The 26873-nt window shown below is 51.7% G+C and overlaps 11 protein-coding genes across 11 annotated transcripts; 4 read left to right on the top strand and 7 right to left on the bottom strand.

Annotated features, from left to right (window-relative positions):
- Positions 1-197: 197 nt before the first annotated feature.
- N7477_005292 (uncharacterized protein) lies at positions 198-3557 on the top strand (the record flags this gene model as incomplete). Its single annotated transcript, XM_056966955.1, has 4 exons — positions 198-455; positions 514-1262; positions 1318-2332; positions 2385-3557. 4 exons carry the CDS (start codon positions 198-200, stop codon positions 3555-3557), a joined length of 3195 nt encoding a protein of 1064 aa, XP_056821709.1.
- A 290-nt stretch (positions 3558-3847) lies between these two features.
- eng2 (putative GPI anchored endo-1,3(4)-beta-glucanase) lies at positions 3848-5605 on the bottom strand (the record flags this gene model as incomplete). Its single annotated transcript, XM_056966956.1, has 1 exon — positions 3848-5605. One exon carries the CDS (start codon positions 5603-5605, stop codon positions 3848-3850), a length of 1758 nt encoding a protein of 585 aa, XP_056821710.1.
- A 1268-nt stretch (positions 5606-6873) lies between these two features.
- N7477_005294 (uncharacterized protein) lies at positions 6874-7134 on the bottom strand (the record flags this gene model as incomplete). The annotated part of the gene is made up of 1 exon (XM_056966957.1): positions 6874-7134. One exon carries the CDS (start codon positions 7132-7134, stop codon positions 6874-6876), a length of 261 nt encoding a protein of 86 aa, XP_056821711.1.
- A 718-nt stretch (positions 7135-7852) lies between these two features.
- Positions 7853-8468, bottom strand: N7477_005295 (uncharacterized protein; the record flags this gene model as incomplete). Its single annotated transcript, XM_056966958.1, has 2 exons — positions 7853-8194; positions 8247-8468. The coding sequence occupies 2 exons, from the start codon at positions 8466-8468 to the stop codon at positions 7853-7855; spliced, it is 564 nt and encodes a 187-aa protein (XP_056821712.1).
- Positions 8469-10014: 1546 nt separating this feature from the next.
- Positions 10015-10755, top strand: N7477_005296 (phosphoribulokinase/uridine kinase family protein; the record flags this gene model as incomplete). Its single annotated transcript, XM_056966959.1, has 1 exon — positions 10015-10755. One exon carries the CDS (start codon positions 10015-10017, stop codon positions 10753-10755), a length of 741 nt encoding a protein of 246 aa, XP_056821713.1.
- A 408-nt stretch (positions 10756-11163) lies between these two features.
- On the top strand, positions 11164-11753 carry N7477_005297 (GFA family protein; the record flags this gene model as incomplete). The annotated part of the gene is made up of 4 exons (XM_056966960.1): positions 11164-11271; positions 11333-11494; positions 11547-11667; positions 11722-11753. The coding sequence occupies 4 exons, from the start codon at positions 11164-11166 to the stop codon at positions 11751-11753; spliced, it is 423 nt and encodes a 140-aa protein (XP_056821714.1).
- Positions 11754-12466: 713 nt separating this feature from the next.
- Positions 12467-14166, bottom strand: N7477_005298 (uncharacterized protein; the record flags this gene model as incomplete). Its single annotated transcript, XM_056966961.1, has 3 exons — positions 12467-13098; positions 13146-13827; positions 13879-14166. 3 exons carry the CDS (start codon positions 14164-14166, stop codon positions 12467-12469), a joined length of 1602 nt encoding a protein of 533 aa, XP_056821715.1.
- A 1209-nt stretch (positions 14167-15375) lies between these two features.
- On the bottom strand, positions 15376-18821 carry N7477_005299 (putative MFS transporter; the record flags this gene model as incomplete). Its single annotated transcript, XM_056966962.1, has 5 exons — positions 15376-16108; positions 16168-16405; positions 16454-16466; positions 17119-18395; positions 18452-18821. 5 exons carry the CDS (start codon positions 18819-18821, stop codon positions 15376-15378), a joined length of 2631 nt encoding a protein of 876 aa, XP_056821716.1.
- A 472-nt stretch (positions 18822-19293) lies between these two features.
- N7477_005300 (uncharacterized protein) lies at positions 19294-21860 on the bottom strand (the record flags this gene model as incomplete). The annotated part of the gene is given in 7 exon segments (XM_056966963.1): positions 19294-19552; positions 19567-20649; positions 20698-20916; positions 20968-21064; positions 21095-21644; positions 21698-21802; positions 21852-21860. The coding sequence occupies 7 exon segments, from the start codon at positions 21858-21860 to the stop codon at positions 19294-19296; spliced, it is 2322 nt and encodes a 773-aa protein (XP_056821717.1).
- Positions 21861-22193: 333 nt separating this feature from the next.
- nctA (negative cofactor 2 transcription regulator complex subunit BUR6) lies at positions 22194-22958 on the bottom strand (the record flags this gene model as incomplete). The annotated part of the gene is made up of 3 exons (XM_056966964.1): positions 22194-22450; positions 22504-22621; positions 22650-22958. 3 exons carry the CDS (start codon positions 22956-22958, stop codon positions 22194-22196), a joined length of 684 nt encoding a protein of 227 aa, XP_056821718.1.
- A 638-nt stretch (positions 22959-23596) lies between these two features.
- Positions 23597-26465, top strand: N7477_005302 (RING finger protein; the record flags this gene model as incomplete). Its single annotated transcript, XM_056966965.1, has 9 exons — positions 23597-23640; positions 23694-23803; positions 23861-24246; positions 24304-24536; positions 24588-24630; positions 24698-25442; positions 25491-25633; positions 25682-25872; positions 25982-26465. The coding sequence occupies 9 exons, from the start codon at positions 23597-23599 to the stop codon at positions 26463-26465; spliced, it is 2379 nt and encodes a 792-aa protein (XP_056821719.1).
- Between the last annotated feature and the right edge of the window lie 408 nt (positions 26466-26873).

Below are 26873 nucleotides of genomic sequence, written 5' to 3' on the forward strand. Positions count from 1 at the left end.
GAAAGTTTTACCTACAACCGGAATCCGAGCACGTTCCCGCCCATCCCGAATGCAGTCGGTAGATGTGCCACTTTCAAGCCGAGTTGAGGATAAGGTAGCAATAGCCAAAAGAACCTAATAAATATCACTGACTGTTTCCGCCACACCAGTACAGGCTCTTGTGTTCCTCATCTCGCAGTCCAAGGCCATAGCACATCATGGCCATCCAACGGGGGGACCAGATTGCCCCAGCTGCTTCATCCAGCACAGCCGACCCTTTGGTGAAGAAGTTTGGACAACTTCATTTCCTCGATGACATAATTCGTCTTCGAGCCTCAGATTCAGTGCAAGATCCTATCTTGGCTTATCCGAATTCTGAGAAAGACGCGGCGTCTTACACATATTACACGGGACAAGAACTGGATGAGATGATCAACCAGGCGGTCACAGTGTTGATGAAGAAGGGATATGAGCCGGTGGGTAGTCATATGCATTGTTCAAAACCATCGTAATTCACTAACGATAATTACTCAGGCCAAAGATGAAGGGTGTATAGTGGCACTCTTGACCCCATCTGATCTGCACATGGTGATCACATTCTTCGCACTGAGCCGATTAGGATATACAATCATGATGTTATCCCCAAGACTATCCGCGGAAGCTTGTGTATCATTACTGGACACTGTAAACTGCGACACCGTCCTCTACGGCAATACTGGCGACATCCGCTCCACTATGGGTGGAATTTTGCAACGAAAACTTGTGAGCTGTCGTCCGATGCCAAACGCCTCCTTTAGCAACACAGAATCCTCGATCTTGATTCTTCGTCGAAATCGCCACTCTGAGGCACTAAGAAACAGAATTGCGTTGATTCTTCATTCGTCTGGCTCCACCGGTACACCCAAACCTCTCTATCTCACCCACCGAGCGTTGATGACCCACCCTCTTCGGGGACCTGGAATGACTTCCTTCAATCCCCTCCCTTGGTACCATCTTCACGGACTTTCCACGGCATTGCAGGCGATTTGGATGAGGAAGACGGCATATATGTGGAACGCCGCTTTGCCACTGACAGCAGATTCGGTGGTCTCTGTTTTGGAGGCTGCTCGGCCTGAATCTGTAGCTGCCGTTCCATATATGCTGCAATTGCTGGTGGACAACCCCCGTGGTATTGCAGCACTGCGGGGGTGTAAGTTGGTCACTTACGGGGGTGCACCATGTCCAGATGAGTTGGGAGATCGTCTGGTGAGCGATGGTATTCCCTTCGGAGGATCATTTGGCCTGTGAGTTTGAGATGATTGATCATAATGAAATTCAAAGCTGATACTGGACACATAGTACCGAGGCGGGTTTGGTCGCCGAATCCATCTCTAGACCTCCAGACGACCCATGCTGGAATTATCTACGATTTTTCGACAACATTCGACAGTACATTTGGATGAAGCCGATTGGTGACTCCCTGTATGAGTGCGTCTATCTCAAAGGGCACCCCGCATTGACAACATCCAACTCGGACGAGCCACCAGGCTCATTCCATTCCAAGGACGTGTTCACTCCTCATCCAACAATTCCAGATCGATGGAAGTATGCCTCTCGGTTGGACGATCGCATTACGCTTGTGAATGGAGAGAAGGTTCTTCCACTGCCCATTGAGGGGTATATCAAGCAAGATGTTCTGATTCACGAGGCGGTGATTTTCGGGCTCGGAAAGGCCGTACCTGGTCTATTGATCTTCCAATCCCAAGAAGCTGGCGATGCGAACATCTCAAACGATCAATATATTGATACAATCTGGCCAACTATTGAGGGTGCGAATGCTCGCGCTGAGCGTTTTTCTCAAATCTCTCGAGACATGATTGCAGTCTTGCCTTTTGCTTCCAAATTTCCTCGAACCGACAAGGGCTCCATGATTCGGGCGCAGGTATATCTACAATATGCAGAGGTCATCGAAAGTATCTACAAAAATGCAGAGCAAGTGGTGGGCGACCTCCGTCTTGATCTTACAGGAACACAATCTCGTCTCATGGACTTCTGTCGAGGGAGTCTCGGAGTTTCCCTTTCTGGCGTGGAAGCCGATTTCTTCGCTGAAGGTATCGATAGCCTCAAGGCCATCCATCTCCGACGACTAATTCTCCAGAATTTCTCCTTTGATCAAGATGCACTCCCTCAAAATGTGGTTTACGAGACTGGCAATGTCTTGCGCCTGGCAAAGCATATTTGCGCTATACAAAATGGGGAAAGTGTGGTGTCGAAAGACACCGACGCAGACTTTGTGAAGAATCTAATACAGAAATATTCTTCGTACCAACGACACATCCCTCGATCGGAAGTTGATACAACTACATGTTCCGTGGTAGGTGAACCGTGTTCTCTCCACTCCACCAAGTCGAACTAACGTATCCCAGATCTTGACTGGAGCAACCGGTTCAATCGGCGCCCACACTCTATACGAGCTGCTCAACGATGCTTCCATTACAACTGTGTTCTGCCTGACACGGAGAACAGCTCCGCTAGAGGCCATTATCCGCAGTCTGATCGAAAAAGATCTCTTTATCACTGCAGAGCAAGCTGCCAGGATCGTCGCGCTGAATAGCAGCCTTGATGAGCCCGAGTTTGGTCTTGGTGACGAACTCTTGATACGCTCCATGAAAGAATCTGTGACACAGATTATCCATGCAGCATGGCCGGTCAACTTTAATCTTGCGCTCGCCCAATTCGAGCCACATATCCGAGGACTCCACAATCTCATCCAATTTTCGCTGTCCGTACAACGACCTGAGCCCGCCACATTGGTCTTCTGTTCCTCAATCTCAACAGCCCTAGCATCCCCTTTGACTGAAATTCCAGAAGGCCCCATATGCCTCGACAGCGCATATATGGGTTATGGACAATCCAAATTGATCGGCGAGCACATAGTCAGCGTCGCACGCGCATCAGGAGCCAGAGCCTTCTCACTCCGAATTGGACAAGTATCGGGCCACTCAAAAAAGGGTCTGTGGAACGACAGCGAAGCTTTACCATTGCTGATACGGTCAGCATTGACGTTGAAAGCACTACCGGAAATGGACCAGCCATGTTCCTGGCTCCCCGTCGACAAAGTTGCATCGACGATAATCGAGCTGACGAAGACTTGCTCGGCCCCAGGTGAGAAAAGTACGGAGGGTGACACGTCCCGTTCCACCGAAACCAGCGCAGATGATTCTATTTACAACGTGTGTAACTCGCGTGAGTTCTCGTGGTCCGCAATGCTAGAGTCCTTGTCCCGAAGTGGATTCCAATTTGAGACCGTATCCATGGAGAAATGGTTGGACATGCTACGTGAGAGTGAGCTTCGTGGAGAGGAATATGTCAATCCGGCTGTGAAGTTGATCGGACATTACGAGGCGATGTATGGAGGAAAGTCATCGGGTGTGCGGCTTGGGCCGAAAGTGTTTGCCACGGCCAAGGCGGAAAGAGATAGCGTCACCTTACGCAACGATCGCTTGAGAATTATTGAGGACGGTATTCTGAATTGCTATGCGCGAGATTGGCTGAGTCGGTGGATGACTCCACAGACTGAACATCATGGCATCAGGTAGTTGGCATCGTTTATCGCTGAAATTCGCTCGGGTGTTGAGAATCGCGCTCATGTATTTAGAATCAATTCAGAGCTACAATGATCTTGGAATCTACTGGTTTTTTATTTGAATTATTTTTGGCGTGCGTGTGGAACAAGAGTCAATTTGGTAATTGGTATTTGGAATTGATAACTATCAGTTTACCCAATGGATAAGGCCAAAGTCTATGGACTGCTAATTTACATGCAACAGGAGAATCAGAAAACCATCAGGAACGCAGAAAAAGCGATCAGACAATCAAAACAGCGACTTCACGCAAAAAAGGCAAAAGCAAAAGCAGCGGCAAATGTCGTGAACTTGACAGATACTTTATCTGCTGCTCCAGTAAATACGGGGCTGTAGCCGGTGCTCGAGCTGCCTGAGAAGACGGTGCCCGAAGGGACGGAGCTGCCCGTGGGAGCCGGGATAATAGGCTTAGAGGTCTGCGCTGAATCCGCAGAAGCAAGAATGCTCGCGTCATACCCAGGACCAGGAATGACAGTCGGAAGGGCTTGAGGTGAACTTGCCTCAGTGGCGATCTTGGAAGCTGTGTCCGAAAATGGGTCGGTGGTGGGCGCCTGGGTGGCTTTGGCTTCCGCGCCTCCGGTAGAGACGGGAGTAGTCTGGGCCTGCACAGCAGCGGAAGAGGTATCAACTACTTGAGAAGTTTGCGCGGCAGCCGGGACTTGAGAGTGAGCAGATTCCGTGACGGCGGGTAGAGCGGACGAAGTGCCATCGCACAGAGTTGTGAAAGTAGTGACATATTTAGTAATATAGCGAGTGGTTCCATGTGTCTCGGTGGTGATTGCAGCTGCAGGAGTCTCTGAGGTAGTTGAGTGACTTGCTGCGGAAGCGGTAGTGATGGAACCACCCAACGGTGCCACGGCACCAGCCGCAGAGGTCTCCTCACCAGCAGATGATCCGGCAGAGAGCCTAGCGGACGATTCAGCGATGACGTGAGTAGCAGTTTTCTGAGTAACAGAGGTCTCGGTAGTCTCAACAATGGCACTGGCTTTGGTGGCGGACGCAGTTGACTTGGAGGTGTTCTCGATACCTTTCACGCCAGTCTGGTAGATCTTGACGGAATTGATTTCCCAGTACGACTGCTCGAAGGCACTTGGGTTCTCAGCAACGTAATTGTGGCAGCTGGTGAATGGGTTGGAGCTAGTCATAGGGCAGCCAGACTCGCCAAAAACGCCGCCAGCCCAGTCACCGCAGAAGGTAGTGTCGAAGATGAATGATTGTGCCTTGAAGCTGGTGGCCACATCGCATCCCTCCTCGACCAAAGCCATGGGGGTACCAAACTCGCTGACATCGGGATTCCCATTGGTGATTGAAGCCGGGATGGAACCGCGGGCGAAGAACCAGATTTTGAGGTATTTCTCCGTCCACTCCATCGCGTAAACACCACCACTCTGCTTGTTGAATGAAGTACCATAGCTGCCTGTCTGACCCTCGATAACACAACCGACCGTTCCCAGGTCCTCACCACAGCCAGTAGCATTTACTGCGCCACTCATTCCCTGGTCCGTGATACTACACGTGCCAGCAGTGTGCATCACGATCTCATTGTGGTCCTGGAGGTTGACACCCTCGATGATATCAATTTCGCCATCAGATGGCCAATTCTTACCCACGGACCAGAATGCGGGCCAGGTACCGCAAACACTTCCCGGCATGTGCTCGATATCGGCCACGATCAGGGAATGATCGTAGTATTTTTTGCTGCCAATACGCACTGAATCGCGGCCGCTGGCGGTGGATGCGACTTTGTTTGTGTGATCGACACCGAGGTAAAGACTGCCGGAATCAGTGACTTTGACCAGGCCTGCTTCCTTGGCGTCAGCCTCGCTGAGGTAGTTGACATATCCATTGGTGGGGTCGGATCCGACATGGAAGTTGAAATAATCCAGGAAATCCGTGCCCTCCCACTTTTCCACCAGATTGTAATCAAGAGTGGCTGCAGCAGATGAGGCCAGCGCAAGCAGAAAAAGCGAACCAGCGCTTTGCGAAAACATTGAATAAACCATTTTCTTCGAGAGATAACAGGTCTTCGAAACCAGTCAAGAAGAAGACAAGGGGGGATTAGAATCACCAGAAGGGATAAAATAGAAGCGAATGACAAAAGAGCTCAAGAGAAAGACCAGAAAAAAGAAGGACAGACAATACCAGATCGTCAAAAGGGAGAAAGGAATGTACGCGTGGGAAAAGGAAGGCGCCGGGGTGAATAGCGGCAACGCTGGTATTTAGAGACTGCCACCCTCAGCCACTCCGTGCACATGCCGGTGATTCTTTATTCTTTCCGCGATTGTTCAGCATCTCCACCAATTAGGGCCCGCCTGTGCCCGTTGCCAATAGCCCCTGTGCAGCGGCAGTGGAGACATCTGGGCACCTCCGTTCTTTCCACTCACGAATAATGAATGGAAACGGTATGGCGCGGTGATCCAGCCCACGGCATGCATCCACTTGACGTGGACGATCGTTCATCCCTCAGGAATGGCGATAGGTGGACCCAGCGACACAGGAGGGTCTAGTCACAACGTGCGGCGGCTAAGTGGTGCTGGTGTCAACATGAAACCACATGAAACAGGAGAGCCATCACGCTAGCGAACTTAATGGACGCCGCAAAGGAGGAGAGCTGGAGCTATCTGAAGAGATTGAGGCAATTCATATCGACTCATTTCGTCTCCCAGAATATATCTCACATTCCATCGTCGCATAGTGCGACCGCGTCGTCGATCTGGAGACAGTCCCCCGGGGGACGATCATGGAAGATCTCGAAATGACTTCATCTACCGGGGCTCGGGCAGAAAATGAAGAATTATGTGATATGTATGATGAATCAGAGAAGCTCAAACAAGAAATTTAAGCAAGGTTGAAAGCACCGATCCTTTGCACATGCCAAAGCAAAGAGTGAAAGCACGAGAAGTTCGGTCGCGCATTGAAACAGTCCAAAAACAGCACGAAGGGGTCAAAGTCTTGGCACTCACCTTTCTGCCCCGGTACCTGGTACCTGGCAACATCCACTCGCCTATTTGATGCCTCTATTTATTCACTGATGACAAGGAAAGGCGTATATAGCTCATGTCCAGGTGAAACGAGGGTCGTCCGGACTTGTCTGGTCTTGCTGCCCATCTACAGATCCATTATTCATTGTTCATCGCAAATGCGCGGACAGGCTCTCCTCAAGACCGTCACTTTCCAATTCCCCGTCAAAAATTGTCTGTCATAATCCCCCGGGGGCAGGATACTGCGATCCTCGTGGGCAGCCAGCTCGTTCTGGATGATCGTTAGCTGATCAGTCGTGAGAGAAAGCACCGCCCCGCATACCGATCTGCTTGACAAGGTCTGTACATTGCGCAGACATAGGGTCTTCTTGATCGAGATCGAGATCGAATTCTACATCGTCGTCCCCTCGCATGGGAAGATCCTGCAAATCGAAATCGGTGCCCGTGGTACGCGAATGGTCCACGGTGCGGTTGGTCTTGGGCCGGGGTGTTTTATCCCCCGGCTCGTAGGTACATTGGGCCCCTTTGATCGGGTCCACCCGGTTGGACATTGTAAAGATCGGATCCGGGTTAATGATGACTAAACGAATGTCAAGTTTGGCAAAAGAACGTAAACCCGGCCAGTGTGATGCGGCGGTGACTAGTCTGCTAGAAGCGCCCGGGACATCTGGCCGATATTTATGCCATCTCCATCTCCTAGGGGCTGGTCCGTGGCCACTCAAGGCGAGACTGACATCATTGTGCTTTACAGATACTGTGTTTGCATATCCAATGATCGCGAAATTCATTGGCGATTTTCTACTTTCATGATTCAAGGCGGCGAGAAGGCTTGCAAGCGGCTAAACGGGTCGTAAGTCGAGAGAATTTCTACAGCAATGAGTGGGTCCCTCCTGTCGTTTCGGGATTTGGAATGAATGGTTTAAGCTTATCACTTCATACTGACAGCCACGAACCGCGAGTCTGGGGCTTCGAAGTATCTGGAATCATAGCATTCTGTGGTTCTCACCACGCCTTTGCCTCTGTCTGACGAGGCGTTGACGTATTGTTTCATGAAAGCTCTCGAAGCCCAATCCCCGATGCGAAAGTGGCATTCAGAGGCAAAACGCTTTACAAACCGCGCCAATATGATCAGAGGACTCACTTTGTGAACCATTGTTGGCTGTGTTCTCCAAATCGAATGGGCAGCACTCGGCCGAGACTGCGTGTCGTGTGGGGTGGCTAGGATAGAAGCCTCAATATTTTGCCGGAGAGTTCCCCAATGGCGTCGAACTAATCCATTTCTGGGATTGGAGTCAATCCATCGCCCGGCCAGCGTCGAAACAGATCCCATAGATGGTCCAGTGGAGCAGCTACGAAATCGGCTACCGTCTCGTAGGGCGGATTGGGCAAGTCGGGATGGGCTCGGGTTGGGGCGAACAACTTGGCGCGGTCAAAAGCACGGGCGAGGCGATCGCTCTCCTCGGCTGTGATGGCAGACTCTAGTTGAACGAGATCCAGTGTCTCCTCAATGTGGATGTGGGCTAAGAGATCTTCCATCAGAATTGTCATCGTAGGGATGAAGCGAGGATCGGAGCAGCTCAAGCTCTGAAAGACCCCGAGCTTTTCTTTGATCTGTATCGAGTCACTTTTGCTGCCCATGCCACCCAGGTGAAAGGGGACTCACGGCGCGATGTCGTTGCCGATCATCACTGATATCGGCATTGGGCAGCTGTGCTTCTAGCGCGGGGTACAGCACTAGTTCTTCGCCTACGACATGACGGGCGAGTTCCCATGTGAATTGGTTTTGAAATCGACTTTGTTCGTCGGCATCTCCGGCATTGTAGGTCAAATCGTAGTAAGACTGGATCTCCCGATGATCATCGCAGATGGTGTCAGTGAGGCGCATCGTGTAGTGCATGAACTATACGAGGCCGAGTAAGCTTGCTCCTGATGCAGCGGGGAGTGGTCATGACGATTGTGCCTTGCAGGGCTTACAGGGCTGACCGGGCAGGGTCTGTACTATGATTTCGGCCCTCAACTTCCGAACCTCGAGACTCGTGGAAAGATATTCCGGTGCGCGAGTGGAGTCGGATGACCAGTTCAGCGTCACCAACCCACGATCATCGGACACCTTGCGCCATTTATGAAGGTAACGTGGAATTCGGGAATCTGGCGAGGGCTGAAGCGGTCTGAGAGTCTGCTCCTTGCTGTGTGCTGTGTGCACTTTGGCCCTTTACTCTTGATCCCTCTCTCTCTCCCCTTCCTAGGTGCGTCGTTCCACTCCCCCTCTCTCTCTCTCTTTCTCTTTCTCTCTCTTCCTCCACTATGGCGAGCCCACGGTGAGTGCTCATTAGAATCTGGACTGTACAAGCCCGGTGCCAGTGTCCGAGATCACTGCTGATCAGGACCAGCTCGGACAATTCCGCTAAATCGAGACGTCCGATCGAACCGATCTCGCGGGGATTCTGCGCTCGCCTCTTCAAGTGGCTGTGGCCTTCGTTGTGGGGCTGCGAAACCGCCCGCGCTCCCACACCAACTTATATCGACTCTCCCGGTTGCAAGGCTTGTCGGGAATGGCATGTTGCCTGCGACCATGCAAAGCCGCAATGTTCACATTGCTATCAGCAGCAGCTACTTTGCTTCTATGTGAATCCCGGCCCGCCTAAACTTCAACCTCGCCTCGCCGCCGTGCCTCAATTGCGCGCTTCATCATACAGAGGGCTGGCTGAGACTGCGGGTACCGGGTAGTGAGTGATGATTTTATTTCGAACCATTGTTCTTCTCTTTCTCGCCTCTATGCTCGATGGAGAGATACACGGAGATAAATGGCGATTTCGGGAAATGCTCCAAGGGGGGGAGATTCTCAGCGCACCACCGAGAGAACATTATCATGAACATGAAATCTTAGCGATCTTTTAATAACCCGGAAGTAGAAGGACTTTGAACAGGTCATTTCTCCCGTATGAATGGACCCTGGGCGCTGAATGATCAATCTCATGTCAAAAGGGAGATGATATTGGCCATTTGGCGCTCTGGGTCAAGGGCGACGGGTAGTACATGTTACCCCCACCCCGCAATATCCACATTTCTATTCTGATTAGATCATCGGAGTATAGCCATGTGGCTACGAGAGACAAGCCGGCTATCCGACTCGGATCAAGACCGATGCTCAGGGCGTGGGGAATCGGAGCACTGTGACCCGCGGGTCGCTCTGCCCCGACAGACATACCACTGAACAAGCAACAGTCAATCATTCTATAAGAACATTCATGCTGGGTCACCAACTGACTCTACCCTTCTTCTATATCGCCATGAACCGTTGATCCCGAGTTGACTCGATTCGCTCTTGATGACTTGACGTCAAACCGTTTCTTACGTATGCGGCGTTGAGTTGGCTCAATGTGAGTTGCTCGTCTCATATTCTGGTCGCTCATAGATTAAATCGACATTAGATGGAAAACGAGTACCGAAAGCTGGCGGGAATAATCTGCCAAAAGGCCAGCAGCCACTCCAAACTGCGCTATCTCGTTGCCATCGCAGGAGTCCCTGGTTCCGGAAAGACCACCACTGCGGAGGCTGTGGTCCGGCAACTCAATATTGCTCCCAAGGTGCATGCGATCCTTCTCTCGATGGATGGTTTCCATCTGCCACGGGCGGACCTGGACAAGTTACCCAACTCTACAGAGGCATACGTCCGACGGGGCGCACCGTGGACCTTCGACCTGGCACGGTTCGTAGAGTTCGTCGGCCGGCTTCGAATCTGGGCGGACAAGACACCTTTAGCAGCTCCACACTCGGGGACATGGACTGAAAATGAAATCATACGAGCACCGACGTTTGATCACAAAGCTAAAGACCCGGTCGAAGATGGCATCCTTATAACACCGGATGTGTCAATCATCATTATTGAGGGTAATTACCTCCTTCTGGACGAGCCTGGCTGGAGAGATCTGGCCAAGCTGGTTGACTACAAGATCTTCGTCGATACCGATCTACAGGAAGCCCGTGAGCGAACTGCCAAGCGTCATGTTCATACAGGGGTTGAAAAGAGCATAGAAGATGGATATAGGCGGGTGGATAGCAATGACTATCTCAATGGGGTCTTCATTCGTAAAAAGCTTCTCGCTCCTGACATGGTGATCAAGAGCGTCACGGCGAAAAGTGCAGTCCAAAGTCAATATTCCAACGAATAAAAATATCATCGATACCTTCTAATATGTCATACTTGACACTGGAGTGGGAAATAGAGGGACCCAGTGACCGGGGGCCAGTCTTTTAAGCATTCTGCAAATTTGTCGAAGCCGAATACGAATATAGACTGCGCCATTCTCATAGCATTCGATGAGCTTCTAGCTAATTATGATGAACTTGAGTATAGGTCTAGCATTTCAAGAAAACGAAGCAGTTTTTGAAAAGTCAAATCAAGCTGTACACACACACATTGATGAGCGGCCCTGTTTTTATTGCCAACGAATCCAGATCAACGAGCCGTAACGTCAAGTGACGTCACTACATTGTTTCTAAGATTGACCCATCGCCCGCCCTGTTGCAACCCGTTTTGCAACATTGACAGAAAACAATAGCACAAATTTTTCGAGAAGATGCCGACATACTCGGGCTCGTGCTTTTGTCACAATATCGAATACGAGCTACAGTTAGACTCCCCAGACGATGCCCGGACCTCCCTTTGTCATTGTCGCAACTGTAAAGTATAAAAGATTCTGCTTATCGAACCCACCATTCACGTTCCTGACCAAGATCCCTTGACAGAAAGCATTCGGAACAAATTACGGGCTTACAGCCAAAGTTCCTAAAGATGCATTCCACCTTATCGCAGGAAAGCCCAAGGAACATGCGGCAGACAACGGCTCTGGTGCTGTGATATATCGTGAGTTTTGCGAAAATTGTGGCAGCTTCATATTGGAATATGGGGTAAGTGAGCTTCAGTATGGTAGAAGTACTAGTGGCTGACAAGGTTGAATAGGAGACTGCCAAGGATCAATTCCGTTACATCTGCGTAGGGTCTCTAGATGACCCCGAAGCATTGCCTCCAAAGGGCGAGTTCTTCTGCAAATCCCGAGCGAGCTGGATGCCAGAGATACCAAGTGAGTTCGGTTCTTCCGGGTGAGATTTATCGACGCTCTTTCTAATGGAATTAGATATCTTTCACAAAGAAGAAGTCAAGCAGTAGCTTGATGGACTGGATCATAAATTTTGTATTTCGATGCTACGATGTAGGTTGGGATAGAGGTTTTGAATGAAATCTAAGCTTCCAGGCTCTCTGAAAGGGATCAAGCTAAGCAAAAATATCTGTGTTATTCATATTACACTCAGTCAAGGGGGGGTTGACTCGCAGTTTCCATTCGCGAGAGTCTCCCTGGGCCTGCTGCCAGAAAATCCTAGGTTATTAGAGAAAAATTTTTAGAATGTTTATAGTACTAACATTTGATGAAGGGATAATGAAAGTCGAGTTGTTCTATTCTGATCGGGTGCGGTAGCTATCCTACCACACTAGATATGTGCTCTGATGATAAGTGTATCCATGTAATACCTCACGTAAAGCCCTTCTCTTTCTCACTATGCTTATTTATCCTAGTAAGAGTACTGCAACGTGTTATGCCACAATCGAGCCTGCTACTTGACCACCCTATCAGCATTACTATTCTTGTCCCCGGGCTTATGACCTGTTTGAGTCTATAGGCAAATAGACGAGATCATAAAAATACAATATGGATTGTACTAAGAGCTATGATGGGGAGGAAAGCGAACTAAGCGATGGAACTCGTGGGAGACATGAGAGCAATGCAGCAATAAAGTATGGGCACAGTAATATGTGTTTGCAGTGGGAGGGTGAACGTTCAAAAGAGGCTATCGCGTCCTGTGTGCCGACGGCGTCGGTCGTGTTTAATACCTGAGCGTTTTGCAAGCCTCTAGGAATGCCCGCCTGCTCTTCACCACACCTTCGTCATGGGCGACTCGGTTTCCCATCCAAGCCCTGTAGATGAATCGAAACCAGGCCTTCTTCTTGGAGGCCATAGCCTCCACATGGCCCTGGATCATCTCCCAGGACGTAGATGAATTCACCAGCGCAATTGCAAGGTACTGGACGGGTTTAGGGTAAAACAGGCGGATCCCAATTAGATCTGTACAGATATTCCGATCCAGAAGCAAACTCCATGCTTTTGAGTACCACTCCCGGTTGCGGGACTTATTCATCATAAGTCCCCAGGGAATCTCCATGCCGAAGATTGAGGGGAAGTTCAACCCTACCGCCTCCCTTAGATAGTCTGCTTCGTACATTGCCCCTAGCCTGTAAGACGTGGTTTCCGTCAGGTCATCTACCTTTTCTTTCGAGTAGGTAGCACCCTTGAGGACTGATCGGAGACAATTATGCAGGCCAATATTCGAAGCGGTTTCGTTCGGACCGGGCTTTGCGGCAAAGTACTCTTCTGCGAGGTACTTTAGGCGTTTGAGGCGTCGGCCGCCAGTCTTCGCTGGCCCCGGCCGCCACTGGCCGAGGAAGGGGAGGGAGGCACCTTTCGTAGGGACAGCCACTTGTCCATGTACGACGCTAGGGGCAGACCGAGACGAGGCTGGTAACTTGTCTCCCACTCGTCGTTTTCCGCAGAGAAGTAGATCTCCTGGGAATTACCGAGTGCTCCCATCCCCTTCACGCACTCATACACGGACTTCGAAAATTCAATGTAAGTGGGATGCTCTGTGCTCTCCTGGGTTGCGTCCTCGACACCTATCAGACAGCGTAGAATGGCGGAGGCGGCTAAGCTACCGCTGGCGCGCCCAACACTTCCGCTGAGAGCCCACGATGATGACTCAGTCCCTTTGCCTGCTGCTGTTATAGCTGTGGCGTTCAGCTGCTGTTGGTTGATGTCTGGGCAGACGAGCCAGCCACCGGAGTAGCACGACGTGGTGAAGATGGTGGTGGAGGACATTGGTCGCAGTACATGGCGGAGGTCTTTCATATGCAGGGTGGAGCCTCCAACCTCTATCCCATGGGCTTTGGTGCCGTGGCCAAAAATCAGTAGGACCAGATGCTCGTCACAGCGAGCCGCTTCGGCCACTTGCTCTTTCAGTGTGCTGAGGTACCTCTCAAGAAGGTCCTTCCGTGGCACAACTTGCAGGTTCCCAGCCCCTAAGATGATTGGAAGTCTCTCGCCATCTAGTACTGCCCGACGGTCACCTTCCGAGTTACCATGAAGGTATTCATGGTATTTTGTGACGAGGGCCGACGGGTCTTCGCACGTCAACTATATTTGGTTAGATGCTAGTGATACTCGTAAGATTAGCAGAGATCGCACAAGACAACAGATGAGGGAACACCCACGTCGTGGAAATTGAGGGGATAAGAGATGGTGAAACATGTAGAAGTCTGACGCGAACCATCCATCCTCACTAGGGCTAGCGAGGCCGTCTTTGTCTGTAATGCCCAGGAGGGCTAATATGCGATGTCGGGGGGGAAGGTCCGGGGGGCAGTGTGTCAGGAACTCGCGCCCAGCAAGATCTTGCTGAGTCCTCCGGCGTCCCATAGCGAAGAAATTGGGGAAAGCATCTGGACAAATTGTGTTAGATGGGCCGGTGGTGGCCATTGTATCGACTGTAGTGGATGAGGGAAAGAAAAACGTCTGGCTGCCAAAGTTCGAAGTCGTGGACAGCTGTTGCACTTGCTCTCTTCATTCATGTCATATTCTATAGTAGACAATGTAATGTTACCACAGCGGTCTAGTCCCGTTTAGGTTTAGCTCAGCACTCTAATATTAATCCAAGCTCCACTTCCATTAATACCGTTCTTCGTGTGAACAGATTATTGACTTGTTATTCACTCAAACGTTCGTCGATTTAGTCATATGCAATAGGTAACACACGTTTACTTTGAAATAATTCACCCATTTTCTACGATAATTATCTTGAAGAGCATCCGTTTCCTCACTCTATTAAGACGAGAGCTCGAAGACTTTAAATCGAGCCCGCACTCCCAATCAAAAGAAGAAGAAGATGATGATGATGATGATAAGAAGATGATGAAGAGAAGAAGAAGAAGAAGAAGAAGAAAAGAGGACAAGTATAAAGCACGAGGTCACCCTCGATTCCGCTATCCCGCCAAGTATTTCTGTTAGTATACAGAAGCTCTGCCGGGAGGTCAGAATGACCGGCAAGATGAAAGCGCCGGATCTGTGTCGTCATTCTATGAAGGCTAAGACAACGCCTGGCAAAAGAGAGCAGTCTGCCGAGCTTCAATCGCAAAGAGAGATGGACAACGTCGACCCAACCACGACTCGGAAGAACACCGACGAAGAGACGTTGGAATCGGGTTAGCCCTCTGTGGCTTAACTTCCATGGATGACTTGTCTTGACGCTAATCGTTCTTGTCGGAATTTCTCATTTCCAACTCGAGCAGGGGAGATATCGTGGCGGACTTGCTCTTTGCATTCCTGATGGCCCGGCCACTGTAAATCGTATGTGCGTGGCAAGACTATTGCATCTACTGTTCACTTGACAACAAGACCAAGCCATTGACCATTAAATGGTAATCTCCCCAAACAGTGGCTTTCAGATGGTACTGGTTGTCGGTGTATGCAATCGTGAGCTTTGTAAACATCATTCTCATGTTCATGTCCCTCAGAGCTTTGCCTGCGGCTTCCTTTGTATCGATTGACTGGTTGTCTATGATACCCCAGATTGAGACGCAGCCTTCACTCCATGACGGAGACATATTGAACAAAGCGTTGAGAATAGCCAGATATAGGGTAAATTCAAGATTCTATAAGCGCAAATGGAAAGTACGAAAACCGTTACCATCACCACGTAGACCGAGTCTTACTCCACATACGGACAAAGTCCTGCTTGTCCTTGACGCCAAGTCCCACACGCTTCACGCGGCCCATGCGAGCAAGTGACTCGCCTACATGATCCAGCATCGCCTTTTCCATCACGGCCTCGCCATCCGCAGTCAACTCGTCCAGTGTGTCAAGATAATTAGTGCTGTAGGTTGATTTGCGCGTCGAGCGCGCGGGTGAAGTATCCAACGGGTTGCGGGCAATAGTCACAGCCTCGGCAATACGCACGCGAATGCAGTGTGTGGGCTTACTGAGCAATGTCCACAGGAAGCTGAGGTAGCTTCCCGGAAGAGGAGTCACGACATCCACGGGCGAGTACCGCAGGCTGACGGGGAAGATCTTCGTTTTATCGGGAGCACCAATTAACGACTCGCTTAAGGGCAAGATTGCACGGCCGTTAGTAGTCGTGCACTCAGGGAAGATCACAATCGGCCGAGTAGGATACTTCTCGATCAGACTGGCGACATCCACCAATTTTGTGCCAGGCTCGGGGCGGGTCATGGGCGATGCGAAGGCTCGTAGAACAGCCTGGAGAAGAGATATCCGCTCAACCTGTCGAGTGTTTGGGTAAGATGCGGTGAAAACCGGATCGAATATCGCGGCCAAGTAGACGGCGTCGATGGGAGAGGTAAAAGAGGAGGCGATAAGAGAGCCAGGCTGCGGGAGACGAGCTTGCTGATGTTTAGAAAGAGATCTATCCAGTAAAATAATTAGCTGCTGCGAGAATTATGCGTGATAAATTGAGAAACGGACCCTTTCCGAACACCGTCCACCTGCAGATCAATCCACCAGATACTTGGAACGCCGAGAATGCACCACAACGCGGCTTTCTTGCCCAGTGAACCTATAGGAAGCCATTGCAAAAGCAGGAAGTAGGCCAAGGTCACAAAAAGGAATAGGGGTAGGCGGAAGCAAAAGAGGAAGATTCGGAGGGGTGCTTGCAGCCCCAGTGGTTCTGAGGGAATGGGGAGAAAGGGCGCAATGCCCGAGCCTAGTATCTGTCAGCTGTGGTTTTGACAGGGAAGCTGTAGCTGCCTACCTCGATCCCGAAACTGAGAGAATTTCTCCATTGTCAGCGATAACGGATGACAGCTGAGGATTCACAGAACTTTGCCATGTGAAGATGACAGCGCGGTGAACAAAGCGGTGAGCTACAGACCGGCAGAGTCAACGACGAACACGCGTCCAGGTGGGGGGCTTCACCTATTCCTTGGCGAACTACTCCTCGAGGTGATCTTCGAAGAATTAAGACTCAAGTTCAAAAAAGGTCTATGTCAGTCATATGGAAGCCCCAATCATTGAACTCTCTGGCTCACTTAGCTGTGGCAATTTTTGGGCATTTCGCGCCTGAAGCCTGCTTACATGACAACTAACCTTGGTAATATATTCACCCACCTGAGGAGCAATCTTAAAGAATTCCAGTACTTCAAATCATTCGAGCCCGTTCGACATGACGAGGAGATTTTCAATCATGACTCGGGATGAGTATCCTGTCAGTGCAACATCGAGGGTGAACATTCCTGGCCTGCAGTTCTCCCCAGTCTTTTAAACACGGTAATTGTGATGAATGAAAGTATTCGTTAGATATGTATTTGGAAATCATGTTGAAAAAGACCCTAAACTCCCAAGAAATGGCCCGTGATCTATGAAATGCAGAATCTATATGCTAATGTGCAATCATGGATCTTCTTCTAAATCCCCTACTACAAATTCCGGTGTGCGGGGTGCAGATGTCGGCGGCAATTTGAAACACCAAATGGCAGCGCCAACCATGCAAAACAACGTACTAGTCATCATCCAAGCCAGACCGATCCAGAAGCCACCCAGTCGGAGACCGAGTTGGAAGACGCCTGTAATCGAGAGACTGGCAACAATGTTGCCCACGGATTGGAGGATCTCAATCACCGTATAAAGACGAGCGGTCTCGTCACGATTGACCAGGGTTGTTACAATAGATCGGGCGAGAAACATAAAGCCCGATCCTGAGGTTTGGATGATCATGGCGGGAACCAGGGTGGCGATGGACGGCGAGAGTCCAATTCCGAGTGTGCCTATAGTGAGGAAGAGAATACTTGCACGAGCCAGCCAAAGGTCCTTCTCCGTGGCTGTCTTTCGCGGGCTCAGCACACGGCGTTTGAGCCAAGGTAAAACCCACAGGAACACAGGGATGGAGATGGTTGGCCGGGACGAGACGAGCATGTTGGCCTGGGCCAATGTCCAATGATAGCGTGTCGAGACGTATTGTGACAGAAACCACGAAGAGCCACGGCTGAGCCGATATACCAAAAATGACGTCAGGAGGAGGATGACAGGTTTGCGGTTCAGGATGAAGAGATATGGCCTCATATAGTATTGGTATTTAGCTCGGCACTTCGCCCAGAAAGAATCGCGCTCTTGGGACGGATAACTCCAGGTCAAGTGATCGTGCTGCCCGGAAGCCACATCGACATCGCTTTCATCGTGATACTGCCCCTGAGTTGAGAATCGAGGCTTAAGCTCGGCGTCGGCCAGCTCGGACATCTCAACAGGTGAAGGCTCGGGCTCGAGCTCCCGAGATGGTATGGCATGCATCGTCTCAGGCAGGAGAAGAATGAATAATAGACCAACGTGAACAATACCGAAACCGACGAGGAATGGCACCCATGGGTTCATGGCCATCAGATACGAGCTAAAGGCCCCAGAAATGAATTCGGATGCCATCGAGACAATGCCAAACTGGAAGAACAATTGGGCTCTCTCCAGCTCGGTGGTAACATCAGCCATCATGGTCCAAATGATCGCGAATGCCACGACCGGGCCGCCCCCAATCAGCCACGCCAGGGAGGACACCCAGACCGCCCGTAGCGGAAATATGTTCGAGAACCACAGAACGACAATGGTTATGATGGAGTTGATAGCGAAACCAGGGATTCCCCAGGCGAGGGTCGATTTGCGACCCTTCCGATCTGCCAGCAGACCGTACGGGATGGCCATGAGTGCGCCTGCACACCGAGTTAGAACCGGACCCTGAATCATTCACTGCCGCATTTGCACATACTCAATAAGCCATCAAAGAACATATGATATCCTTTGACTGCTGCCAGCTCCGCCTGGACTTCACCAATCTTGCACAAAGCTTCGGGAACCTGGCCATTGGCCCCGATCTGCGAGGGATCCGCTTCGTTGTAGTATTGTCGACAAGCGATAGATTCTAGGATGCGCACCATGGGGCCATCGAGGAAAGAGAATCCTACTTCGACCGCTAGCACCATGGCGAACAATATCACCTTCAACCGGAAGGTAATTGTGCTGGGTGCCGTATTACGCTCCGGATGCACCGGTTTGTTCTCGACATGGGGCGCAATTTCAGGGGTATCGAGAAACGGAGCGTCTTCGCGGTGGTCGCGGTCCAAGTCAAGAGAAGCCATGGCTGGGCATGCCGTGTATGCCGTGTATGCCGCGGATATGACGGTGTATATAGGTCGCTATGCGTACTTGATTTCCTCTGGGCGCTCGGAGTCAGACTCACTGAGCTGCTCAGACCGATCACGTGATACACACTGAGCAAGCGGCAAGGCTTGAGCCCTAAAACGGAAAGGGAACGCCAAGAAGTGGCAGGGGAAAATCAAGCACATTGGGAAAGGAGACAGGAGAAGGGACGAGAGAGAAATGAATAGACAAGGTGGCCAAGTGCCGTCCAATCTGCGTCTGCGAAACCAACACGCTTGCATCAACCTGAGCCAAGTGGGTCCCGCTTGGCGATCATTAAACCTTGCATTTACATGATTTACATGATGTACCTGAAGATATTCGACTCCGGTCTCCTCCAAAAAATTCGAGATTACATACCACGAAATGGTCTCTCGCGTAGAATTTGGAAAGAAAATGGGGTGTCTATTTTCACATATAGCCGGCCTCCTCGAACAGACTCCCCCGGGCTTGCACCACCGCCGAAAGCTCCAGGAGAAACTCGTATAAAATCACCACATTCGTTAGCACGTGGCCTAGCGTGACCGGGGCATTTTCGGGATCGGCACTTTCCCCGTCTGACGCCTCGCGGGGCGGGAATGGAGTCGCTAGTCGCTGGCGCAGGGTCTCTGCAGTCGCTGCCCGCGAGGCTGATGATCCACGCGACTCAGTCGGTCGCGAGGACTCACCTCTCAGGGAAGCCACGGCTGGGGTACTGATAGGATTCGGAGATCGACCTCGGGATGCAGGAAGAGAGGCATCGGGTGATCCGGGTACGAGGGGCGCGAACGATCCGAGATTGGTTCAGACGGCTGTTGCGAACGGGAGGGCGTTTCTGGCCGATCCCTTAGATGCAGCAAATCGCGCCGGGCAGCAACTAGGACATCGAAATCGGGCAGATCCTGCTGCCATTGGCGAACCTGGTCTACGAGTCGTTCAAGGGCCGCGGTCAGGGTCGGTTTGGCGGTTGCGGACCAAGATGGGATTTGATATGCTCGGTGAATGGGGTCGAGCTCGTGCGATTCCCCAGATGTGTCATAGCTGGCTGGGTCGACTAATATCCAGCCGTCCAATGAGAACAGGTGCGACGAGGCCAGACTCATCAAGACTCCGGTCAATGCGAGGTTGACGATCACGCTGTTGGTGAAAAATGACTCAACGCAGTGGAGAAGACCCTGGACAATCGGGTCGTCCTGCTGGAGCTGCAATGGCAAGGGAATCGCATCTTCGGCCTCGTCTGCAGCAGAAACCGGGATGCAAAGGCGGGATTCGAGTGTCCATGTGGCGTCCGCAACGTACTCTTCAAAGGACTCGTTCAAACTCGGGTCATCAAAAATGGATGTACTAAGAGTCAGAAGCTGTTCGAGCTCTGCATTGAATGCACCGACGGACCTTTGCTGCGCGGGTTGGCTGGGTACAGTGTGGATCAACGCCCGAGAGAACGGGTGATGTCGCTGCAGGACAACGTTCAGCAGTCGTAGAGTGGCCAGAACCGTCTGACGATTAGAGGATTGAAGACCCAGCAGGACAAGGTCTCGTAGGTTGAAGAGTGAGGGAGAAGGCTGAGCGGCTTCGGAGGCTAACGCTGCCAAAACATTGAGGGACTTTCGGCGACTTGCTGACATGTCCATCTGTTCCTCGGATGGTGGAGAAGAAGCAAGTAGGAAATGCAGTATCCGGTGGACCAATTCGCCCTGGTCGATTGAATCCAAGATCCGGCACATGTAGGTCAGTACGGCTGCTGTCGAACCACCTGCGACATCAGACGATTCCAACAATGAGGGGTATCTAGGTATATTAGCGCAAGATGACACAACGGCGGAGCTCTGATCTCACAAGAGTTGTTCAAGAAATAGCACCTGGAAATGGTCCAACAGGGTGTCGTTGACCTCGGCGGATTTGCAGTGGTCGATGGTGTCCTGCCAAAACAACAGGTAAGACATGAACGCGTCCATAGTTTCGCCGAGTGCGGGCTGCAAGGCCGTGACCTCCTTCGCATGATCAGATAGCTCGATGATGCGTGGGACGTTGTCGTCGGTGGACGCATATTCCAAGCTAAATATGGTCAATTATCTCGTCTTACTTATCGGGCAGCAACCTACTCACCTTCCTAGTTGACTATACAGCGCACCCAGTCCGGTAGCCATCAGTGTGGCCAAATCACTCTCGATCAACCATTTCTCCAGGTTCTTGGAGCGCGACGCTGTCTCGATGAGATACAACAGCCCCGTACGCGCGAAGTCACCCGCGCGACCATCATTATGAACGTAGTCGACCAGTAGGTAAAACAGTGGGAACTCATCCTTGCGAGTGGCACCAGCGAACTCCGTCGGAGCTGTCGACTCCCTGTCCGGACCGATAGGAGTCGCCCGGGGCACGAACCATGCAGGTAAGATGGCGGGTTGCAGACGGATGTTGTTGGCAATGCCAAACAGCAGCTCGACTAATCTCCCTTCAATTTCGCCCGATGTCTTGTCAGCGCGTCGGACTAGATCCACTAACGCGCGAGCGAACAACCTGTTATCCACAACCCCGTCCACCTCGGCATCGATGAGAGTGTTGAAAAAGACAGTGGCGGACCGCAACACCCCATCGTCGTAGTATGATAAAGCAAGCTTGGTGACCGTTACAAATATTTGAGAAGAAGCCGCGTAGGCCACACACGGATGTGGTGCTGGTCCGCGGGACTCGTCATTGAGGATGGAGTTGAGGCGCTCAAGGTAGGATCGCGCGTGGGCGGTTGACTGCTCGGCGGAGGGAGTATTGGTAGAGCGCCATATTTGCTGGTTTCCAATTGAGTCAGTCAGGGCAGACACAATGAAGCAACTCAGTTTACCTGGAGGGCATTGCAGGCGCGTCTAAACGCCGTAAGTCGTTCCGTGGGTGATCTGGTCCGCGAGGTCTTGGACAGCGCGCGCGAGCCGCCGATGAGACGAGACCACTATCTCCAGAATTAGCAAGGGAATCGTGGGAAATGTTCAAACACGTACAAAGTCCATCTCCAGCCAGCATAGTCTTAAGGGAAAGAAGGGGAGGTACGAGTAGTGGAGCCGATCTCGCCCGCTCCGAGCTGTGACCTTGGGGTACTTAAATCTACGACGCAAAGGTCTAGAAGACGAACAGGCCTCGAAAGACCTAACTTCACCACTTGCACCACTTCATCTTGTGGCCTAATTGTTTCCTTCCAGTTGACCGGGATTCCTCGGTCCATATAATTATTTACAGGAAAATGCGCCTGAATCAAACCATTCCGCCAACGCCGCAAAGCAAATCGATCTCATGCGCCAGTTACCAACCCTCTACCTCGTCAATCGTGACTTTTTCCTTTGGCTCTAGTCGCTCTCCTCTTTGGGTCGCCGACCACCACGCTTCCGACGCCCTTCGTTTTGATCACTGCCGTCATCTTCGTGTTTCCGACCGGCAGGTTGATCGGGCACCTTGGCGATGATGTCGGCCAAAAAGTCCAGCACCTCGTCCTTGGCCACCGCGTGCTTCAAATGAGACGCCGTGACGCGCTTCGAATTACGTTCTTTGGCTTCATGAGCGGCTTTTGTGACGAGCGAGATCATGAAGAGCTCTAGTGCTTTGGCTGCGGGAAGGTTAGCGATTCCGTGAGAAACTTGTCTGTTGCCCATAACCTACAAACTGCGATCGGCGTGACTTGAGCGACCTTGCCGACATCCTCATCAGCCTGCATAATGCGCTTGATGCGCGCGACTGGGAACTTGGTCTTGACCTCGATCCCCGCGCCGGGACGCGCCTGTGGAATTTCGTCGGGCATCGCGGACATCGCGGGCATCGTGGACACTGCGGGCATCACGGGCATTTCTGGCCTTGTGTCTGACATTGTATCCGACATTGTGTCTGGCATTGCACCTGAGAGCGGGGAGGGGCGCATCATCTTGCAAGCGAGAGGAACGGCGAGCCATATTGTCTGGCGGCACGTACTGTTCGACGCGACCTGGTTGGGCGGGATGAAAGAAAGGTGAGGCGTCGTAGGAGGCGCGATGAGCAAGAGGGCTCAAAGGCGCGTAGCGAGTGGGGTGGGAGGGAGGAAGAGAAGAAAGGTCTGGGGAGCGTGGACGATACTCGCTCATGCTGCAAGTTCACTAGTTTGTGCCAAGCGAGAGAAAATGGAGCTCGGAGACGGACTCGATGGGGCGGGCGACTTTGCCCTTTTTAAATTCGAATTCCGGCCCTTTACTTAGTCTTTGCCTTTGCTCTTTCACCTTCACGCGTGCATAGTCGAGCTTATCGTGTTTTTGTTCGGTTCTTATTCTATATATTTAACTTGCGAATGATTATTCTACCCCATTTCCCCCTGATCTGTTGCCCTCGTACCTCTGGACCCTGGCTGTAATGACTGTCGATGATGATGACACCGTCCGGAGGCTACCAGATGAAACCACGAGTTGGTATCGCTGCGCTGGCTGGTGATGGACCTAAAATAACTTGATCTAATCTGAGACGCCGTCAATTCATGTCACTTGTGCACTGCTTGGGTACTAATTTCTCATATCAACTTCCCCCCCCCCCCACCTAGTTCCCTTGAAGCTCCCTGATTCTTTTCTTCAGGACCTGTAGATCGGCGGAACCATTTCTCCGGCCAAATTCAATATCATCGCTTGCATCGTCTTTTCCACCCCGCCGGCCTCTCTTTTGCGTTTTGCTTTTGCTTGTGCTTGTGCTTTTCCCTCTGCTTCGCCGAGCAGTCGTCAAGTTATCTGTTCCAGCCATGGCTGCGGCGGATCCGCCGGCGGGTCTCTTGGACATCGTCAGGTAAGTTCCACGCTGGTGCTTTGTGACCCGGACTGATCAATGTTGACTGCCAGCACTCTCTCCCCGGATGAAATCCCCTTCAAGCTACGATGCGCCATCTGCAGCAAGCTGGCGGTGAACGCATTCCGCCTTCCCTGCTGCGACCAGTCAATCTGCGAGACCTGTATGACGCCGGTTTTCCACACCACTAACAACACACGACTGACTATGAACCCATTAGGCCAAACATCCCTCACCGATACCTGTCCCGTCTGCGCGCACACTCCTGTGTCTCCTGATCTTTGCAAACCCAACAAAGCTCTACGCACGACCCTTAAGGCATTCCTCCGGACAGAAGAGAAAAAGCGCGAGAAGGAACGCCTTTCTGCAGCACCTCTCACTCCCACAGCGCCCACTCTCGCGAAGAGTGAGCAAAACGATGCCGAAAATACCGTCGAAGAAACGCCCGCTGAGGCCACGCCAGCTGGGGTTGCTGAGGTTCCATCAATAGAGACCAAGACTGACGAGTCTGCACCGGAAGTCCTAGCCATTGACACAACGGAAGAGAATCATGCAGACCGGGATACTGTTCAATTGGAGGAAACCACGTCAGGACTCACCGCAAAGGTACTTGGAGAAGATCTGTTGACTTGTTCTCGAGTATATCACTAACGAATGGTACAGTCGGAACGCAACGATGATGTCCCGGAGGCTGCCAGCAACGATGCCGGCGCGAAGTCGCTCAATGGAGACCCGGCTGTCGAGACTGAAGATCCTGCCTCAGCTCAAGACCCCGTCCAGCAAACGGGAACCAACATGATGAACATGGGACCCGGGGGGCTTCCCCATGGGCTGGAATGGAAACCCAATGAACCCTTTTATGGGAAATGGCATGTTCAATTTTCCGAACCCGATGGGTATGTTGCCCTCAAGATTCCTCCAAACGATCAGCGACTAACTCATTTTAGGCATGCCCATGACGATGGACCCAATGGCCGCAAATCAGGGGATGTTCGGAGACTATGGAATGAACATGACTGGTATGGGCATGAACATGGGGATAAACTTCAACGGGCAGGGCATGTATGGATCGTTAGGATGGGACGGCTTCCAACAAAATATGTGGCAAGGCGGCCAAGATAAATTCAATCCAAATGCTTTTGCAAATGGCACAGGCCCTCCATATGGAGGTGCATTTGGCGGGTCTAATATGTCTTACCATTCCAACCCCGACTTTCACTCTGGTCCTACCTATGGCTCTGCTTATGGCCGTGGTGGTTTCCGCGGTCGTGGACGAGGATACTTTGGACCTGGCAGAGGTGGTTTCACAGGTCCAATTAACCAGTCGTTCCCTAACCAAGCCATTTCTAACGAAGGAAGTGATGAATTGCCTGCTGGCACTGACGACTCCGAGCAAGTGAACGGAAATGGTGCAGAACACGTATCGGAAAATAACCCAGATGGCAACACAGGTATGAATGCAGAGCAAAACTCAGGTGATGCCAACGGACAGCAACTCCAGGGGATTCCGACCATTGACAGTCTTGATCAATCGATGTCTACCGGTATGAATGGCTACCAAGGTCCTACAGGCTCGGGCTATGGACGCGGCGGATACATGCGAGGCACTGGGCGTGGGTACTGGGGTGGATCGGCTGGCTCGTACCAGCCCCAGATAGAACAGCCTCGCGGCCTCGGCGTTGAAGGTGCACCGGCTGCACCCCGCGCGATGCGCCAGGGTTTGCCGATACCAGCGTCTTACGGCAGCGCGGATTTCATCAAGCACGAGGCTCCGGGGGGAGTGGTATACCAGGATGTCAAAGGTAGGGCTTCATTTATCATGTTGAGAGATACATGCTAATAATATACAGCGGTGTATCTGGAACTCCAAAGGACTCGGCGGAGCCTCGGTCTCCGTCAAAAGCGCCATCTCAACCTCTGCGAAGAGGATCCCGATCTCGCTCCCCTTCACAGCATCAGACATCCCGTCCTCGTTCCCCTGATGCTAACGGCAGTGACGAGGACAGATTGAACCACCGAAAACACGATGTGAGGCGTGCAGATCACGACCGTGCAAAACGTCTTGATGACCGCCGCTCTCGCTCCCAATCTCGTGTCTCTTCGCGTCGACCCTCGCGATCTCGGCATCGTGAAGGTAATCGGGACCGACGGAATGACGACCGTTCACACAGATTCCGCCGCCACGGCCGTAGCCGCAGCCATAGCAGGAATGGCGAAGGCAACCCAGACCGAGTAAGTGCGACCAGAGAGGAGAGGGAGGCCAACGGCCGCAAGACACCTTCTGAGTCCGGTGACCTCGCTGGCCGTGTCAGCAGTCATCGATCTGGCAAGACCGATCCAGCCGCCACGAAGACGATCGTGACAAGCCTCGAGATACTCGGCGCCGAGACCGAGACCGAGACCGGGACCGGGACCGGGACCGCGAACGAGATCGTGATCGTGATCGTGATCATCGTGACAAGGATCGCTCGCGAGATCGCGACCATGGCCGAGACAAAGACCGGCGCGAACGAGTAAAGGACCGAGAACGAGACCGCAAACGCTCCCGCCGTGATCGATCCAAGTCTCCTACCGATCATTCCCGTCCACAAGCCCGCCGCATCAAGCGCTCACCAGACGAATACCCAGACCTCCCAAAATCCAAAGCCCCGGAAGCAGAAAAGGACCCCTATACATTGGAACGCGAAGCCCGCAACCGCGAACGTATGCTGCGCGAGCAACAAAACAGAGGCACCAAGCCCAGCAAATCGAGTCGTCGTGATACTCGACCGGAGCGCATGGCAGGCGGCCGTCCTATCAACTTCAAATATGAGGATGAGCTTTGAATTTGGAAGGATGGTCAAAAGTTTTTTCATGGCACGGGCGGCGTCTATCAATTAGAGGTTATTTCTGGGGTTTCGCGTTTTTTTTTTGTCTTCTTGCATGTCATTTCTTCTATGACGGAAGGACGGTGGTTTGTGGAGTAGATAAGATAGGAGATTAGGTGTCTAGAAGGGACCAGATATCAACTGGATAGACCCAGGACATGAGACTCCAATCAAAACGTGGTCATCTAACTCTTGATTACACTATTCGTAGGTTGCTCAATGATAAAGCTTTTAGAGAGTTCAAATGTTCTGGATTAGCATATGGATGACTTGTAAAAATGTACCTGGATGCCAGATATTATTCAGATCTTCCACTGTGTCCCCTCACCCTCCAACACCACATGTCCACCTGCAATTGTGTCGAGG

This window comes from Penicillium maclennaniae, assembly GCF_028827695.1.
Source record: "Penicillium maclennaniae strain IBT 15551 chromosome Unknown utg000005l:1.0-2652337.0:1.0-2654196.0, whole genome shotgun sequence".
Classification (NCBI taxonomy): domain Eukaryota; kingdom Fungi; phylum Ascomycota; class Eurotiomycetes; order Eurotiales; family Aspergillaceae; genus Penicillium; species Penicillium maclennaniae.